Raw genomic sequence first — 20,413 nt, forward strand, 5'->3', positions numbered from 1 at the left:
TTGATTTTACTACCCATCCAAAAGGAACGCTCGATTTATGTACGTGTAGAATCCGGCAGAACGCGTTAGGTTATTTCTCGCAGCTCCGTTGCGAGCACGTAACGAAAGACAACGTAACACATCCAACACGTCGTCTGGACGAAAAAGCTCAAATAAACTGCAAATAAGTCAGCAAAGCTCATTTTTCCTAGTCTTTCTATTTGCGGCGTTAGTGGTGTTGGTTGCTGTTCGTGGTTCGTCGTGCACGAGCAGCAGAAAGTGGAAAATTATCATAAATCTCATCCAGAGTTCTGTTTTGATTCCGATACAGCGCGATTTTAACCACTGAACTGCGAAAAATTGTGCAACGGTGCTGTGTGGCAATTCAAATTCATTCTGCGGCAAACTACTGTACTGCGGCTGTGTGTGTATTCATACCCGACATGTGTGCACATACATATGTCTGCATGTACATTCGAAATTGAAATTATGCAAAATGTGCATCATACTGCGAACGCCAGTTAAGGAGCAGTGCTTCAATGGCGACTTCGATGAAAATGTAACTGTTACGTACTGTGTGCTCGAATTCCCCCGTACTTATCCTGTGCCTAAACCGTCGAGCGAAACGTGAGTACATGACCACTCATATACTCGCACATTTTCTACATAAATACAAATACACGCAAACTTATTTTTGTTGGTCGTCTCTCAGTTCTCTTCTCGTTTCTGCACATTCTCCTTCTTCTCCTCTTGCTGCCATCTGCCACATCCACTGTGGAAAGCGAAAACAGAAACAGCATCTCTAGTGAACCCACAGAAATACATATGAAAAGCAGATACATATGTGTATATATATGTATACGTATATATGTGCATATATTGTTCACATAACAAAAAACGAGAAGAGTAGCGACTAGTCTTTTATCTTTTATTTTGGTATCGGGTCTGTATTACGTATCCGTGGATCCAAATACAAATTGTCGGGCACAGCACAGCGTAGCATATAAAGAATAGTATAAGTAAAAATAAATTGATACATACACTCGCATATGTGCGCACATGTACAATACACCATGCCAGTGCTTTTAATTCGTATTCGTACATATTTGTGTCTATATGCATCTTTTGACTAATAATTATCTCAGACTTATTATAATCTCTTATTTTGACTTATTATAATCTCAGAATTAACTGATCCCTGACTGATTCAGAGGAATATCCCTCAATTTTAAAGCCAGTCTTATGTTAACGAGAGGGAACGATATAATCGAGTTCCTCGACTAACAGATACCCTTTATTCAGCTAATGAGAGTGCTAAAAAGAAATATAGAAATTAGCATTCTGAAAACGAGAGATGTTGGGGTTGGTGAAGCAAAATGATATCTGTTTACTACTATTATATTTGGCTTACTTTTTCAGCCGGCCATTGTATTTTAAAGCGTTCCGAATGAGTAAATTTTATAAAGTTATTTATAAAGTCAAGTGCAAAATCATTTTTCGTCACTTTTGTGTGTTGAGGGTGCGATCGTCACTCGTTTTTTTTTTGTAACTCGTCAAGATGTATTTTAGTTTAAAAGATGTTGGAGTTACTTACCTAAATACAACGACCAGAAGTATACACTGGCATAAACTTTTGTGGTACTTTCTGTGTTCAATGACAACGACGGGTAATGACAACGATGGGTAATTATAGCTGCTTACACGTTTTCTTGCAGACAGACAAACCACATGACAAAAGTTAAAATTAAAAAAACAAAATTTCCTAAATCGTGTTTGTTAATATCTTTAAAACTAGTGATTTGAAAAAATTTACTAATATTTTTGTGGCTTTTGTGGTGTTACTCGTAGCGTAAAAGGGTATACTAGACTCGTTGAAAAGTATGTAACAGGCAGAAGGAAACGTTTTCGACCATATAAAGTATATATATCAGTATATATATTGATCGGGATCAATAGACGAGTCGATCTGGCCATGTCCGTCCGTCTGTCCTTATGAACGCCTCGATCTCAGGAACTACCAAATCTAGAATTTTCAGATTAAGCATGCAGCTTCCAGAGACATAGATGCAGCGCAAGTTTGTTTCCAAATGTTACAACGCCCACTCCAACGCCTACAAACCGCCCAAAACTCTTAAGCCCACACTTTTAAAAATATGTTTGTTTTATTATATATTTCCCACTTTTTACCGATATTTCAGAAAATTTTGCAATTTCCCGTTTGAAATTGCACTAGCTGAGTAACGGGTATCTGATAGTCGGGGAACTCGACTATAGCATTCTATCTTGTTTTCTCCTGAAATGTATATATATAACGATCGGATAACCTGAGCAAATTAAAATTGTTCCGTGTATATGTCTATAGTCGCTATTGCACTCTCCTGGTGCGCTTCATCACTAAGTGGACTGCCGTCCACAGTGAAAGCAAGCAAGTTAACAGTTAGCTTGCATTTTATAATTTGTTCTGCGCTGTTGCCGGCTCGAGGTCGGCTTAGATGAAAAGCCTTTTCGGTTGGACGGCCTTTTTGAAAATAATTTAGAAGTATCTGCCTGATCAATATGTATAGTTCCCGAAATTAAAGCGCTTATATATTGATAGATTGACGAAACAACGTGAGGACAAATTGGCATAGCCAGATCGACTCGGTTAGTGAGCTCGATCAATAATATGAACTTTACAGACTCGGAAACACTTCCTTCTACTTGTTACACACTTTCCCACGAATATAGTATATCCACAAGTCCACAAGTATTTTACATATGAAGCAACGCCTTAACAATCATCACAAAGACATAGCTAAGTAATAAGATTTAGAAAATCATAAAGTTTTAATAAAAACAAGAGTGAGCGCTATAGTCGATTATCATTTATATTATATAATATATAATATATAATATATAATATATAATATATAATATATAATATATAATATATAATATATAATATATAATATATAATATATAATATATAATATATAATATAATATATAATATATAATATATAATATAATATATAATATATAATATATAATATAATTTATAAAAAATAACATATAAAATATGTATATGGTATATATCGTATACATTATCGGTACGCGGGTGATGAATACATCGAGTAACTACATATTGCCTCTCAGAAACCCATCTCTTGAACACATACGAACTCACGGCTTGAGCTTTTTTGAGAGTGCGTACTTATTTGGCTGTTGTTTTTGATTTTATCAAACTTTCTGGTACAGTAGTTTAGACTCACACATATGTATGTAAACTCAACATTGGTGCTTGCGGATTTATACATATGTTCATATGTACGTGCATACAAATGCATGTACGCATACACACTCAAAACTTGCTACTGCCATTTTTCGCTTCGTTGCATTTTGAGGCTCTGCTAAATATTATGTGTATGCATATTTATACCATAGGTGTCTCAAAAGAACGTTGATTTACAGAAAAGCAATTAACAAAAGATAACAAATTTTTAAGTAGAATAAAGAAATGTTTTATATTTGCGGTAAGCAAATAGTGAATTTCTTTAGTAAGGCCTAAAGTTCGGCCTTATTCTAAGACACTAGGTACTTTACACTTACTTTTATAAAAATAAATATTGCAACATTAATATGCTTATTATTGATTTCTTAATACAAGTTTAAATGCATCGTGCAAATATCACTTTAAATTTATTGCCATATATTTCATATAAGTAATTCGCGAATAAGCTAACCATGAAACTCTATTTATTTTAATAAAATTTCAACAACATACTTATGTAGAATGCAGGCTTAAGAAACAAAGAAGTGTTATTTATGTACAGTTCTTGCTGAATATTTCACCATTAAAAAGTCCTATTTACTTAAATATTCGCTTTGGAGAGCCTTTTAATAATACTTGGGAAATGCGGATTAATCCGTTACCATATTTTTATTAGAACTGTTTTCGGGGCCATATGATTCGAAATTAACTTATTTTAAATTCAATAATATAAATAATACAGATTTCATTTTGATTTCCCCGACTGTCAGATACCCGTTACTCAGTTAGTGAAGGCGTGAACGAGAAATTTCATAATATTTCTGGAATACCGGAATACGTATACGAACAGGTATCTGATAGTCGGTGAACTGACTATGGCGTTTCTCTTGTTTTATTTAAGAATTATGGCGTGACAGGTTTGGGCGGCTTGTAACATGCTTCTGTCTCTGGAATACTTTATTTCTCTAGTGTAGTTTCTTATACGAATAAACGTAAAGGTTTCTTCTTCATGTTACATACTTTTCCACGAATCTAGTATACCCTTTTACTACATGAGTAACAGGTATAATAACAATATTATATCTGCAGTTTTATGCTTATAGGATATAAAAGGACGAGGTACTTTATGTGCTTATTATTACATTTGTTACTCCGTGAAGGGGTTCATTGTATTCGTTTAATGCCAGTGTAAAAAAATATTTATAACAAAATTACTAGCGCGGATAATCTATACATATCAATATAACAGTCAATATAAAGTTAAAATCTCACATTGATAGCTAAACAATAAGTCAAATTACGACGATTATTGTAATCGAGTTACGAGTATTCGGTTGTTGAGGGACTCTACTATATAATAAGACTTATGGGAAATGGACAGAAAGGTCTATCAGCATTGCATGAAGGATTAAATAAAAATTGGAAGTTGGGTTATGAGCATTTACAATCATATTATATTCCTTTATTTCTTCTAATTAACTGGCTTGTGTTATTTATTTTTAGGCAAGCTTATAGCGCATCTGGCACATAACACGGTTTACAAAATAATTTTTCCGAACCTAAGAAATTGTTCATTTAATCGAATAAATATATTTGATGAGGATGCTTCTGGAAGTGATTTATATATATATTCTTCCTAAATGGACGGTTATTAAATAGGATATGCAAGAGGAAAGTGGAAGCATTCCACTGTTAAGTAGTTCCTTCACATATAAGCCTACAGTAGCTTCATTAGTCTTACGAATAGCTGTAATACAAGCAGCTAGATCATTTGCAACCTCAAAATATACCATAAAGGTTCTGCAAACTTTCAACTTTGTTTTGTCTGAGCAAGCAATAGTTCAGAAGGCAGTAAAACCTATTTGCACAGTAATGGCATCAGAGGTGGATGTAAGTTCGGGACCTGAGGACGGGACCGTACTGACATTGATGCCATTAACACCATACCTAATTAATTTAGAAAATGGCAACAATGAATCAGGCAAGTATGTCTCTGGCCTGCCGAATAATCGCAAACGACTAAAGCTGTCCATTCTTGAACACAACAGCATTAAAAACAATGATGTGGACAATCCAAAAGACGAGTCCGATATGGATCAGAAAACAAAAATGTCAGACATCAAGTCAAATGAATATCCCGAAATGGAGAAGCATTTGAAAGGCAACAGTAAGAGTGTCATTGAAGGGACAATGTCTATAGGCAATTCAAAAAGAAAAAGTCCTGAAAAAATAGTGCCATTCGATAACGACTGCTATATGCCACCAGAGCAGGCACTGGTTACTAGTGTGGAATTAGTCGTTCCAGCACCTCAGACCTCTTCGTCGAGCCCACCGGGCAGGCAATCTGAAGAGCCCAGGCTTGGCACTCTAGGCGAATCCTCGACTAGATCGTCTTCAACTATTGATAACAAATTGCAATACAGTACGGCTGGTCTGTATAACTCTACTAGTTCCACAAGTATATTAGCAAATGATAAAATTGTTGGTTGTGCAAATGACTCTTCCAATTTGAACTTAAGAATTCCTACTAAGTTAGTAGTAACGAGAGCAACAGGTGATATTTTGCTGGATGATCGAAGGGCGTCTTTATGGACGCCTCACCATGACCAGTCCGGCCAAGGGCAACAACACACAGGAACAGAATCGAGCGACACTAAGCAAGAGCCTATGAATGTAAGCTCGGAGCTGTCATACCACCATCAGCATCAGAGTCGTCACTCCGAACTTTTGCTTCAAATCGAGAAAGAAAGCCCTAGTTCATTTTTACAAGCTATTCCAATTCCATTGCAGGATCACCATAATATTGCTCCTTCGGGCCAATTTGGCCAATCAGAAGCGACTTCTAATATGGACAGTCAGTTGCACAATAATTTTTATGCCCAAATGATGCAACCGCAGCACCTTCTTCAAAATCAGCATCAACAAATCATACATGAACACAGTCCTCGCCATCAGCAGCCTGCAAGTTATGCTGGTTATGTAGCTCATTATCAAAATTCTCCAATGTTTGGTGCCCATCAAACTGAGCATCACCAACGTCATAACCAACAGCAGCCACCTCACCAGCACCTAATGGATCGCCACGGGCATTTACACCAATCTACTCCTATTTCCCAACAACATCATTTGTCACAGCAAATCCATCAGCACCCACATCAACAGACACAGCAACGATTGCCATTGCGCGAAAACTATCATGATCTTATTATGGATGATTTTCATGAGGAACCCAACCATGCCTTTAAATTGTAAGTAGTTACACAAGCTCAAAAGTATTTGCACATTGTCAGGCAATGTTCAATACAGAATTTCTACGAAATCTCTTATTATTTTTAAATTTCTTGACATTTTGTGATCTTTTATCTCCGATTCAAGGCTTGAGGCTATAAGTTTGCTGAAACTAATTCAGGAAATTATATAAATTATTTGTTATTTCGTGCAACATTTATATAGGATGGTTAAAATGAAAATAAGATGTTTACATTTGTATAATTAGAGTTTTATAAGCAAAAAGCTAGAAGAATTTGGAGGCATACATTTCGACTACGAAATTAATGTTGGTTATTAAAAGTAATAATGTGATAACTAGTATTTATTGTTAGGATTTAAAAGACTTTTTTTAATTCAATATTATTTTAATTAAATTTTTTGAAAATCAACTCGTAGACTTAAATATATTTAATAGTCAGCCCACGTGCAGAAACACTATGAACCACTACATTGGGCTAATAAGAATCAACAATGTAGTGTCTATAGTCTTAAAGAGCTTTATTATATAAGATTTAACAAAATCAGTTGACAGCTCAAATACATGTACAAAATAACGTTATATATCTCAAATTTAGATTTTAAATTTTAATATTTATTTTTAATTTCTCAGAACCCTTTCTCCAACCAACACAAAACCTGAGAATCAAGATGATGGTTATGAGACAAGTGCTGGCGACGTTTTAACACCAAATTCTCATAGTTCGTCCACACACTCCGTTACTCCTCAGCATCAAATGCAACATCCGAATATCGTGCTAATGCCGCAAAACCAGATGAAGCCTGATGATTTACAATTGACAAAAGTTCCACACTGCGGTGAATCTCACACTGACCCAAATGCTTGCTCATCGAACGGTAGCCAAGGACATGTTCTTGCCTCCCAGTCTCATCTAGAACTGAGTGGGGGCACTCGATGCTCAAGTCATGCATCTGTTGTCGATCCCTACAGTTTTATGGGTGAGGAGTTGAACATGCATTCACCATCACATCGCCATTTGGAGCCTGTCCCAACCGGGCCGGGGCGATATGGGATTTTAGTATCAAATGAAACTCCCGAATGTCTAAGCGGAGAAATATATCGACACAGTCAACAAAGTACAGCTATTTTGGATCAAACTGATAGCTCTCAGCGCGCCATAAATTCCAATTCCAAGCCAATGCCGAAAAAAAGAGGGCGCAAAAAAAAGCTAGTTGCTGATAGTACTGATACCACACAAATGACAATTCCAGCCGAGCAACAAAAGTAAGTTGATATAACTTTCTTAGCATATACATACGAGCCCAAGCAACAGTATGATTACTTCCCAGTTTCATACGGAAATTATTAGAGTTTCAGATTAATACAGGCCACAAATGTACACGTAAGGAGGTTGCTTTTAGCAGGAAGTAAATTTAATACAATTAATGGGATTCCTTTAATTGCTAGGATCAAATTTAACAGCTGAAGATAGATCAAATTTTACCACGCTAGAGCATTATTTGGAAACAAATCAAATGCACAATGCTTTCTTGTAGATATTTACAGAATAGGGTTCTCTGTTGAGAAGTGATGAACAGGTAGAAGAAAGTATTTCCGACCTTATAATGTATATACAAAATCAAGATCAATAGTCAAGTCGGCCTGGCTATCTCTCGGAAACTATAAAAACTTTTTGCCACGCTAAAAACGGCCGCGCCCACACTTTTGAAAAATTTTTAATTTTTTTTCCTTTTATTTCTATCTTTCCAATTTCTATCACTTAACGCCCACAAACCGCTCAAAACCGCCACGCCAACACATTTGAACATTTTTTATAAACTGGCGAAGTTTTTAATACATTAGGATTTTAAGGCGTACCATGTCCATGAAATCAGAGACTCATTAGCAATATATGTAACTGCCTGTGAGTAGCGGTCGTGTGCTAGCTCGGGAGAATAAGAAATTTTCGTCCTTCGGTTCATTTGCAAATCGGTGTCAGGATTAATAAGTTCCCACGCTCAACGTTTCGCACAATTTTTTCATTAAATAAAATAGTTTTCGGAACCTAACCATTTATTTCTCAGCATTTTCGGAAGTTTTGGCGGTTAGTGGGCGTTAGAGTGGTCGTGGCAATGTTCTGAAACAAACTTGCGCTGCTAATACTTCTAGAATCTGAATGTATAATCTCAGCCTTCAAGCTTTTAAAGTTCCCGAGATCTGGCCGTTCATACGATTGGACGGACAGACAACCGAGTATAATTAATTCCTCTATAAATGTGTTTTATCAAGAAAAATGCTTGAGGAAATGTTTTTGGAAGCTGAGTTGAGTTAGTTGTTACCTGTGCATCAGTCTTCTATCTATCCGTAAAGATTTTAAATGCGTTCTGTGATTGGGAAGAATTGTTGTTCCAATACACTCTAGGGGAAATCGAAGAATAGAACTATCCTAACCAAATTCCGAAGAAAACTAATCGCATTCTATGTGGATTTTTATAGGTAAGATTCTTAGGTCCGCTGATTATAAAAAAGAAACTTTTCCGTTATCAGAATGACAAGGACATCCGCATAACCATGTATGCCAATTTCAGATCTTAATCAGAAGGTCGTTCACGACCTACCAACATCTAAGCATGTAGCCGTCATATAAAGTCGGTATTGTATAGAGATTTGGCTTATAAGTATAACATCAGCTGCAGTCTTTGTATACCCCATACTCATAAAGTAATGGAAGAGAGTCGGTCGTCGATTCGATTCTGACATCTCCCTCAATGTCGAGGAAGGCTGTCATGGCAGGTATTGGCACCACCACCTCATGCATGGCGGTGTCAACTAAGCTCACTTCAAGGTAGTTTGTGCGCTGTTTGCGTTTAAGGGATCAATCGTTTTAAGATTTTTAGAGAAAACTGAAGTATTTGCCCATTTAATTGTCTTATATATAATACTAGTGATCTTGGTGGTCAATCTGACTTGCAGGTTAGTTTAAGAGCTTAAAAGAGATTCATATAAACGACCAGAATCTCGACTACATTGTTTTTCTTTTTAATTTGTAATAATACAGAAAAGATCGACAAAAACAAAGCATTGCTGTGTTTGCTTTGTGTTGTTATAAAAATATATTAATATTTTATTTTCTAGGTTATCTGATGGCAGAGCAGGCTGCGAAGATGGCTCTGGGGATCAAGCCGTAAAACCCAAGGAACGCAAAAAACATGACAGATTTAATGGAATGTCTGAAGAAGAAGTGATTAAACGGACAATTCCAGATCATCTATGTGATAACCTTGATATAGTTATAGTGAGTTGTAAATTTCGGGTTTACAAATGCCAAAAAATTAAAATTGACATACAAAGAACAATTTTAATAGTTTTTTCTTTTCCGCATTACAGGTCGGAATAAATCCTGGGTTATTTGCAGCGTACAAGGGACACCACTACGCAGGTCCAGGCAATCACTTTTGGAAGTGTCTGTACTTAGCGGGACTTACTCAGGAGCAGATGAGTGCTGATGAAGATCACCTGCTGATAAAACAAGGAATAGGATTCACCAATATGGTGGCTCGAGCCACGAAAGGATCTGCTGACCTTACAAGGAAGGAGATAAAAGAGGGAAGCCGAATTTTGCTGGAGAAACTTCAAAGGTTTCGACCAAAAGTAGCCGTATTTAATGGCAAACTAATATTTGAAGTTTTTTCGGGAAAAAAGGAATTTCACTTTGGTCGCCAACCTGATCGCGTCGATGGCACTGATACAGTAAGTATTTTTGTCGAATAGCATTAGTTGCAAGGGCTAAAATCGGAATAGCAAGAAACCAACAAATAATTTCTAAGATATTTTGTTATATTACTTTTATACTTTCAGTTCGAACTCGTCGAAATTTCTAATTATAAGGTGTTGGAATAAATTCGTATCGTTTTTGATGGCGCTAGCCAACTATTCATAGCCACACATACAAAAGCAAATAAATATAATAATAAATATAAAATAAATATAAATATAAATAAGCAAAAAAATAAATTCGTATCGTTTTTGATGGCGCTAGCCAACTATTCATAGCCACACATACATAAGCAAATACTCTTCTGGAAGCTGCTGACATAGCGCTTCTTTACCAGTATATTACCAGTATATATAACATTTCGTTATTGTGTTCATAGCAATTGTTTGTGCTGAAAATTGTTTTTGCGGGGAGTGTTACTTCATTATGTTAACATGGAGAAAAGTGCCACGAAAAGTTATCGTATTTTGGTGCAAGTATACGGTGAATATGCTCTCGCTGAGCAAACATGCAGAAGGTGGTTTGTGTGGTTTAATAGTAGAAATTTTGACTTGGAAGACAAATAACGTCATGGACAACCGAAAAGTTCGAAGATGAAGATTTCGTGGGATCAAATGGACGTTATTTAATTTTCTTAAGAAATAAAGAAATAAGAAGAATAAGAGCTTTACCAGAAAATGGTAAAAGGCTGCAGATAACGATGGACAATATTTTGAATGATTCTACAGTAATGATACCCTCATAATAGATGACGAAACTTTGCAAAAAAAAAAAAAGATGCGAATTAATTCCAACACCTAGTATACCATTTTCAGAGCCATTTTTGTTTACATTTTTTTCACCAAATTAGTTCTTTTTCAATATTTGGTTAAATTAATAGTTTTTGTTTCTTATTACCATGCTAATTAATTTAATAGCACCTAAGAAATTTATATGGCTTCTGTTCTGTTCAATAGTATGTAACAGGTTGAATGAAATATTTCCCACGTCAAAGTATACTCGTATATCTTCACCATCATGATCACTAACCGATGTTTTTATATCGATGGTTTCGGATCTTCAAGAACGTTAATATAAAATAAAAAAAACTTTTTTTTCAAATTGTCACGGACAAGCATTTCCTATCGAACTGCCAAATGCAATTTATCCAGGGCCGCGACTTTATCTGAGTAACGGATCTAACAGTCGACGAATTCAATTATAGCGTTTTATTTATTAGCTTGTAGTTTGTATTATAAAAGTATTCGAAACAAAATGTTGTATTTTTAGGGTTGTTTTAAGGTTTTTAATCCGAATTCAATGAATTTTGGAGATATTACTCTCAAATTATATACATATCATTTGTAGATTTTTTGCAATTTAAAAACAAAAAATTCTGTACTTAAAATTCTAAAATTTTCATTATTTTATATCAGTGTTTGGTAGCGTCCCAATAGGCTGGCATAGGAAATAGCTCTGCGTTCTGTGGCCTTTGGCACGTGTCTTCGATCCGTTTTTGCCGTGTCTTTGTTTTTCGAGAACTGAACATCATTTTTTATTTTCCTGTTAGTTGTCATACCCATATACTAAAAGTATGTAAAAGGCAGAAGGAAACGTTTCCGATCATATGAAGTATGGTTCTGGATCAGGATCAATAGCCAAGACGATATCGGTCCGTCTGTCAGTATGAACGCTTCGATCTCAGGAACTACAAAAGCTAGAATGTTGAGTTTAAGCAAGCAGCTTCCAGAGACTTAGACGCAGCAAGTTTTTTTCCAAATGTTGTTACGCCCACAAATTGCACAAAATTCTCACGCCCACACTTATAAAAAATGTTTAAGTTTTTTCATTTTATGAAATCGAACATTTTTTAAGTGTGTTTTTAACTTCACAGAACCGGAAACGCTTCCTTCTATATGTTACAAACTTACCAACGAAGCCTCTTTGCTCCAATAGTAACGGATATAATAATAGAAAAGAAATCTTTGTTTTTAATTATAAAGGCATCTTATTCGGAATGCAAAAGTGTTTTTAAATACATAATTATTTCAAGGGCATTCGTACTATCGTACTTTTTTGTTTTTGTGAAAACATAGTTACTGCAAGGGTATGTGAGCGTTACATTGCCGAAGCTATGTTCCTTTGTTGTTTGATAAATGCCTAATATGCTTTCCAAACACTATTAAATATAATTTTTTATATTTCAGTTCATTTGGGTGATGCCATCATCATCAGCACGATGCGCCCAGTTGCCGCGCGCCGCTGACAAAGTACCGTTTTATGCGGCTTTGAAAAAGTTTCGTGACTTTCTGAACGGACAGATACCCCATATCGATGAATCAGAGTGCGTGTTTACGGATCAAAGGATCCGTCAATGTACCGAACAGCAACAGGGCGAAATCAGTGGTAAAATCAAGCAAACACTTCAGACTTCTCTTGGCGATCATCTATCCAGTTTAACATTAGTAAGTAACTGCAGTGGTTCAATCGCAGGGGATACGAAGTGTGGGATTGTCGCCGAGGAGTCAGATCAGGTTCAATCTGAAAAAATGATGTCTCAAATGCCTCCCACTGTGTCATCTTCAAGTAATGCAACTGATGGGGAATCGTTTTCCTATACGGGAGAAAAAAGACCATTACAGCCAGTGTCTAATCTCAATCCTTCAATTAATGAAAACAATTACTTATCCGTGTTCGGTTCTCAGCAGCCATTGCCGCAGCAACCACTGGAGAAGAAAAAAAGGGGCCGTCCAAAAAAGATAAAGGGACAAGATGTTATTGATCATTCCGTGGGTGGAAAAGTTGCTATGGCCGGACAGCATATACCCCATCCCGAATTTAATAATATTCTAAACCTTTCGGTGATATCTGCCAGTGGCAGCATTGAAACACCAAAAAAGAAGAGAGGTAGGCCAAAGAAACTTAAACCCGCAATAGACAACATGTTGACAGTTAAACAACTGCAACACGGTAACACCAATATAAACACGACAGCAGGATTGTCGGCAAGTGCAATGCATCCGCTCTCCATGGAGCATATAGCAGCGTCTCCGCAGAGCAGTCATCAAATGCCGCCTAGTTTGTACAATACCCCCCCACCGTCGCACCTATTGTACACAGCATCGGCATCACCAATGGCCTCTCCTGCCCTTAACTGCAATTACACTCAAGTGCATGGACATGGAACTCCACCGGTAGGGCAAGTGGCTCAGGGTACGTCGCCCGTTATCGATACGCAAAACGACCATCATCCTCCACAGAAGCAATCCCAGCATGGAAACCTGGACGGTGGACTAGATATGCCTGTGCATCCGCACTTGGGTGAAACTCCTCCTCCGAGTTCGCCAAATATGTGTTCAGCTGTCGATTTCGATGCACCAGACGAACACTCAGACACCCAAGTGGGCTCACGGGAGCATAATAAAGCCGTTGATTTGGATCATCAGCACCCTGAAATAATGGAAAAGGTCCAGTATGATAGCCCCACACCTGATACCGAGGCGAACACAGCTCATCCTCACGAACATTATCAGCACTGGCTTTCGCCGCATCCACACCAAAGTAATCAACCAGCACAAAAACTGACACACCGGCAACATCATCCCCCTATGCAGCATTTCCATCAGGAGCAGGCGGAGAACTGGCAGCGTTACGAAGAACAGAATTCAAATCCTTATATGGTGATCTCCGCTCACCACCAGGAATTGAGTCCACGACTGGGAAATCAAACCCATCATAATTCCTCTCCATCAGGACACATCGGTTCAGATGTCGCTCATAAAAGCTTATGTGGACTCGAATCGCTGGTTGATCAAATACCAGCAATAAGAGAGCAGGATTGCAGCAATATACCATCAGCGACAGTAGCGGCAGCAGCGGCTGCTGTTGAAAGCCGTCTCTTGAGCTTGCAGCACCACCAGCATCCACATCAGCAGCATCAGCTTGAACCACATCAGCCACAACATCAACAAAATCAACAGCAGCAACTAAAGCAATGCAATCAAGAGCACTCCGCACAGGGAGAATCTTGTAGAGCTACAAGAGAGAATAGCAATGTAAGCAATAACAATTTCTCGGTAAAAAGTCTAGCCGCTTCTGCTTCGTCTGCAAGAACTGACAACGCAGCTTTATATGGTAACGGAGAAACAAAGGGAAACAATGAAAGTAGCCATAATACCAATAATTTTGGCAACAATATTGACTATCCCATTCATAATCAATCGGGTTATCATCATCATGCACCTCAACTGATTGGTAGCGGCCTAGGCACGAATGTGAATAATTCTGAGCCTAGTCTTCATACGATTTCCCATCCTCATCCACCTCACTCACATCCGCATCCGATGTATGTGGACCAAGCGCACCACATGGCACATATCTCTTCCGTTAATGTAAATTCGATGTACGGCCCTGCGTATGGATCCCACCCACAGCATAATACAGGAGAATATTCAGGAACACACGGTCACTACAGTCTGGGCAGTAGCGTTCAGACTACTGGGCCAACTAGCACTGCAACTTTACATGTTCCGAGTCCAAATTATCCCTTTGGACACCACCCATATGGTCATACGCCACACCAAGCAAACTACCCAAGCTACACTCATCCTCATACTCACCCACATAGTCATCCCTCACACCATTTGACTGTGTTTGATCACTTAAAACCGTCCGACATAAGTGGATACGGCGGTTTTTAATTCAAAGAAGAGGAGGAGAAATCACTGCAACTGATTTAATCGCAACGACCCGAATACAGCGACTTGATGTGAATGTAAATCTTTTACGATTTTGCGTCCCGCCGCATCTCAGCAATATTTATCAATCTCCGGCTTTGCCGATTTTACTTTAAGGATTTTTAGATCTTATATATAATAAGATAACCAAAGACTCCGCCTAATCTAATTATTTTAGCTTTACTTTCTAAAATTACAAAATACTTCATATGATAATGGTTACTTAAATTATATACGTAACTTACAGGAAAATACGATCCCGAAACAATTGTTTGTACTTAATATAAATCATTTAAGCATACATTATTTTTCTCACACAAATATTGCGAAACTTATTAGTATTTAATAAAGTTTTAAAACCATATACAAAACAGAGACATACTTGAATCTGTAGCCCACTAGCACTATATTTTACAGTTGTCAACCCAGTTATATTCAACAGCTGTTTTCACACCAGAAATTGATATGCATTTTTATTGTTTTCATTTATGATGCAATTTCTTACGGAGATATTAGCAACACACAACGTACACGACACATAACGTACATGTACAATGAATTTCATGTATTTATTTGACAGTAATAAGCATTGGTTTTTTGGGTAATATCAGCTTTAAAAAAATCATAAAATTAATTTGGAACACTCTTTGAAAAGCTAAAAAGTTACACGAACCCACAGATGTAAAATAACAAAAAATTTGCGATTAAAAATGGTTAGATTAGGAATTTTTTTTGAACTCATTTAGAATTCGGGTTTTGTAATCATAAATTTCCCATAAATTTTATTTAACAAATGTATCATTTTGTAATACAGTGTAATTATGCAGAGACAAACGGAAGGAAAGAATTATCTTTAACGCTAGCAAATCAAAGTAAACTCCAACATAAAATATTGCATATTTTATATTTGTACGCATAATGAGACTTGTATATCTCCTTTTTTTTAAATTAATTTCGTGCCAATGGTTATTTATATGTCTATATTGAATACTTTAAATAATCCACATAATTTCAAATGCGTTTACTATAGCCTGGGCATGGGTATGGGTATAATTTTTCTTAATATGGTTTATCCTTTTTTTAAATGAATATTTTTGCAATAGAATAACCAATTATTTTGAGTTAACCAGATAACCAAGTAAGTCTTTCGACATAAGTCTTATCGGTGTTGTAATCAAAAAACAAACATTGATATAAGTTTTAAGCATAGGCTATTAAAGAAATTTAATGTATATAAATACATAATAATGTTTGTTTAAATTTAGTTTACTACATCTTCAAAAGTATATGCATTGTTGTGCATATTGGGAATTTTAATAATATTACATCATTTTTTAGGTTTATAGAATAAATTATTTTATTGTAACTTACATAATTTTTGGTTTTGTACATATTTAACTTAACTATATTAAACTAATTAAAATAATTCATAAGATAACTATCGGTAAAAACAGTTTAAAGGGTGCAATAAATAAACGGAAATATTTCACAATTTTAAAGTGACCAAATGAACTCTCGATATAATAAAAATTTAAATTTTTTGTTATTAAACTTTCGTTATACTACCAATTTTATTTCGTACCCTAAACTTATTTACGCGTAAAACTATTGTAAACTCCGGTTTTTGTGGAAGACTTAAAATAAATAGTAATAAACAACATTAAAGTAATACAAGATTTTTGTTTTAATAAATTTAACACTTTCAACTCACATCTAACAAATCTGTTACCTGTGATTTTTATAATATGCTTCGATTCTATAAGGTCTATATATAACCATGCAGTTCGAAAGCAATTCGTTTTTCTATAATGAAAAAAAAAATTCATAGTTCAAATGTGTACAGGGTTTTTCGGACACTTAGAACGGGATTTTAAATACAAATTTGTTCAGTGACAAGCTTTTTTTTATATTTTTGCAGAGGGAAAATTGTATATTCTTGATCAGTATGTATATAGTATACAAATGAACAGTAGAAAATAAATGGACTTTTGTCGTTTTTTATCATAATTTGTTATAATCTGGTATACACCAGTTTTATGACAATAAAATCGGGCGACCGTATCATATAGCTGCCATAGGTTACTTGTAGAATAAAAAGGTTTACGAGTTTCGTTAAAATGAATGAAACATGTATAAGAAACCGTTCCAAATCCTATAAAGTATGTAATCCTGCGGATGGCAGTATATATACTGCAGTATATATTCTTAATCAGATTCCATAGTTGAGCCGATCTGGCCATTTCCGTCTGTGTGTCCGCTTAGCTTATAAGCGTTAACGGTTGTTGTATTTTTTATTTAGGTTTATGCATAACAAACATGAGCATAGATATATTGTAACGTGTTATTTTATTCTCTGATTATTTCTGTTACTTTATAAATTAACAAATAGAAAGATTTCTACCCGATAATATTACAACAATAATTTTATTCAAAAGCGGTAAAGAAAACTAGCATTATACTTCAAAAGCGTATTATGCTTGCTATTAATGAGACATAAATATATACGTATGATTGTAAGTAATTCTGAAGACTGTGTCAAATTGTATATATTTCGTGTAAGCAAATATTTAATATAATATACTGTGGACGGCCAAAGGCTGAAGTCCCCGTAAAAATTTTAATAGATTGTGCGCGAAAAATTTTTTTAATTTTTCATTTGTATTTGGTAAGTCAAATTCGATGTGTGATGGTGTTTTTCACATTTCGGATTATTAAAATTGACTTAACGTCCAAAACCACTTCCCATTTTGTATTAGCTATAATACGATGTTACCGTCGTATTTTGAAACAAGATAGAATGCAATAGTCGAGTTTCCCAACTATCAGATACCCGTTACTCAGCTAGTAGAAAAGCGAACAAAAAATTTCTTGATTTTCTGGAATATCGGTAGAAATTGCGTTAAAGTGCGTTGCGTTGTGCGTTAACAAACTTACGCTGCGTCTACGTCTCTGCATGCCTTATCTCAACTTGCTAGCTTTTGTAGTTCCTGAGATCTCGGTGTTCATACGGACGTACAGACGGACAGACTGACATGGCCAGATCGACTCGGTTATTGATCCTGATCAAGAATATACATACATTTATACTTTATACGGTCGGAATCGCTTTCTTCTGTCCGTTACATACTTTTCAATGAATCTATAATTGCGAGGAAGTGGTTTTACGCTTGTATAACCGAATTTAAAAAAAAAATATTCACTGTTAAGCACGGTAAAATTAATCAAAGCACTTGAATACTTACAACAGACAGACTGAAAACCATTATCTTCTTTGGTGTGTCATCTCTTTATTAAACCAAGAATGAAAAATGATTTAATTGCTGATCGACTTTTTTTGCGCGGGTCTCACGTCCACACCTACCGCCCAACCGCGATTCGCGATAAGATAGACGCGGATTACGAGACAATATATAAATATGAGTAAGATCTAATTATGCGTTAAAAAGGTTGGTTATGATCGCCTTAAGACCGGCAGAGTCAGAAATATATATAAGAGGATGCAGTCTATTATAGTCAGGATACAATACTTATAGTTAGATCTACAATGATTTAATATAAGGGGTACGCAATTTCTAGTTACTGTTCTGGAACAGACCAGTTTAGCCGGACTAAGCAAGTCGCGACTATCAACTTCACTACGTGTAAGATTACAAATAAATACTGTTCTACGGTTACTCACGGAAGGCAAGTTTATTAACATTAGTCTGCATCCCAATTTAGGGTCTTTAGTTTAGGATCTAGAAGAACAAGATCATCAACAGAGCACTCACTTAGAGCATAAGTCTCGTTTATTGTGTTGACACGACAAAAGGTCATAACTTTACACTTGAAGCCATTAAAGTTTATAACGTTACATTGCGTCCTGCTATTCAAACAACTTAAAACCCAATTTAAAAGCTGAACCATGAAACCTAATAAATCAAATTTTCTTTCCAAAAGTGAATGATTAAAAGTGTCCTATGCTTTACTAAAGTCGGTGTAGATGAAATCTGTTGAAAATTATTTGTGAAGCCTAAAGATAATATTTAATTGGGATCATAAAGGTCTCATTCCATATATAAGGGAACTGTGAAGTTTCCAGAGATAAGGTAAATAGTTTCAAAAGAGGCTTGCACATAAGCACACATCCAGGGATCGGATCGCTGCGGAGCCTTGCGGGAACTTTGATAACGTATTTACTTCTTACGTGTCTTACGTCTTACGTTCAAAATGACGTAACGTGAAATATATTAGTTTTAATGGTCTTAATTTTTTCTGAACCAAAGGAGGAAGGTGAGGTGAAGTGGTCTTGCCACGGGAAGGAAGTTTAATTGCCACTGCCAATTTTTTCCTATGCTTAAACGTTTATAAAGGCTACGAGTATATTGGTTTCAGTCAGATTTGTCGCGCTGTGAAGGAGACTTTGCGACCGTATTTTTTTTCCACAAAAAAAAATTGTTAGGCTCGTTTAAAAAAAAAAAAATTTTAAATAAAACAAAAGGGAGAACTCTATAGTCGAGTTACCCGTTTATCAGATACCCGTTACTCATCTAGTGGAAATGCGAACGAGAAATTTCAACATTTTTTGTGAAATCCCTGAGAATTGTGAACTCTTTACCTTTGTCTTCTTAGTTCCTGAGATCCCAATGTTAATACGGACAGGCGTTCGACAAAGATACACGGACTTTATTGGATCGGTCCACTCTGTTTCATACTTCTCAACGAATCTAGTACTCCCGAAATCGGGAAAATAACTGGCATTATTAAGTGTTCCACTGATGTTATACGCGCAAGAAAATACAACTGTTTCTGGTTCATATTTTTATTAATTTATAATTTTATAATATATGCACATCTGCCAATTATTAAATATATAGGAACTTTATATTCTTTTGTTTATACTTCCTACTTTTGTAAGTTTTACCCAGTATTTGTAGTAACTCTGATTAATTCATAAGTTGACAATAAAATTACATATACGCTTTTGTTTACTTATACTGAATATAAGAAACATTTGTTGTTGTATAGTGAATATTATTTCAATGAAGAAACTAAGAACATACAACTGGGCAAAATGTGTTTAGTATTACTCAACACACAAAATATATGTAAAATTACAATAAAAATAAATAATAAATATGATCGTTGACTTTAAAAAAAAAATATCATAGAAACAAAGGAAAAAAATAGTTTCAAGTTTGTTTTAGTTATATTTGTGATATGTTATATATTTAAACGTACATACATCTGTATGTATGGTGGCTATCAATTGAGCAATGAAAGTTTTGATATCATCTTAAAATCTCATATTATTTTGTGTGTCGCTTTTTATAAATTTGAATAAGATTGTTTTTTTCGAAAAAACTGAAGTTGATTATTTCAAAGTCATAATTTGAATGTATTAATGTATATTATATATGTATATGTATAATAATATATAATATATATATATATGATGATATATATTATATGTTATATATATATTAT

General features: G+C 35.5%; 1 protein-coding gene across 6 annotated transcripts; it reads left to right on the plus strand.

Annotated features, from left to right (window-relative positions):
- The first annotated feature begins 90 nt into the window (after positions 1-90).
- Positions 91-15,309, plus strand: LOC6555861. 6 transcript variants are annotated; one of them, XM_026983314.1, is made up of 7 exons: positions 523-606; positions 4,732-5,213; positions 5,277-6,476; positions 7,109-7,741; positions 9,593-9,752; positions 9,845-10,207; positions 12,419-15,309. In XM_026983314.1, the coding sequence occupies exons 2-7, from the start codon at positions 4,891-4,893 to the stop codon at positions 14,909-14,911; spliced, it is 5,172 nt and encodes a 1,723-aa protein (XP_026839115.1). In that variant the 5' UTR covers positions 523-606; positions 4,732-4,890; the 3' UTR covers positions 14,912-15,309. The 6 variants fall into 6 exon arrangements, with proteins under 6 accessions (XP_026839113.1, XP_001982724.1, XP_026839117.1 ...); XM_026983312.1 differs by lacking the exon at positions 523-606 and adding an exon at positions 91-167 and having other exon boundaries at positions 4,732-6,476; positions 12,419-14,911; XM_001982688.3 differs by having other exon boundaries at positions 137-606; positions 4,732-6,476.
- The last annotated feature ends 5,104 nt before the right edge of the window (positions 15,310-20,413 follow it).

The sequence above is a fragment of the Drosophila erecta genome, unplaced genomic scaffold (assembly GCF_003286155.1).
Source record: "Drosophila erecta strain 14021-0224.00,06,07 unplaced genomic scaffold, DereRS2 tig00000294-arrow-arrow-pilon, whole genome shotgun sequence".
Taxonomy (NCBI): Eukaryota; Metazoa; Arthropoda; class Insecta; order Diptera; family Drosophilidae; genus Drosophila; species Drosophila erecta.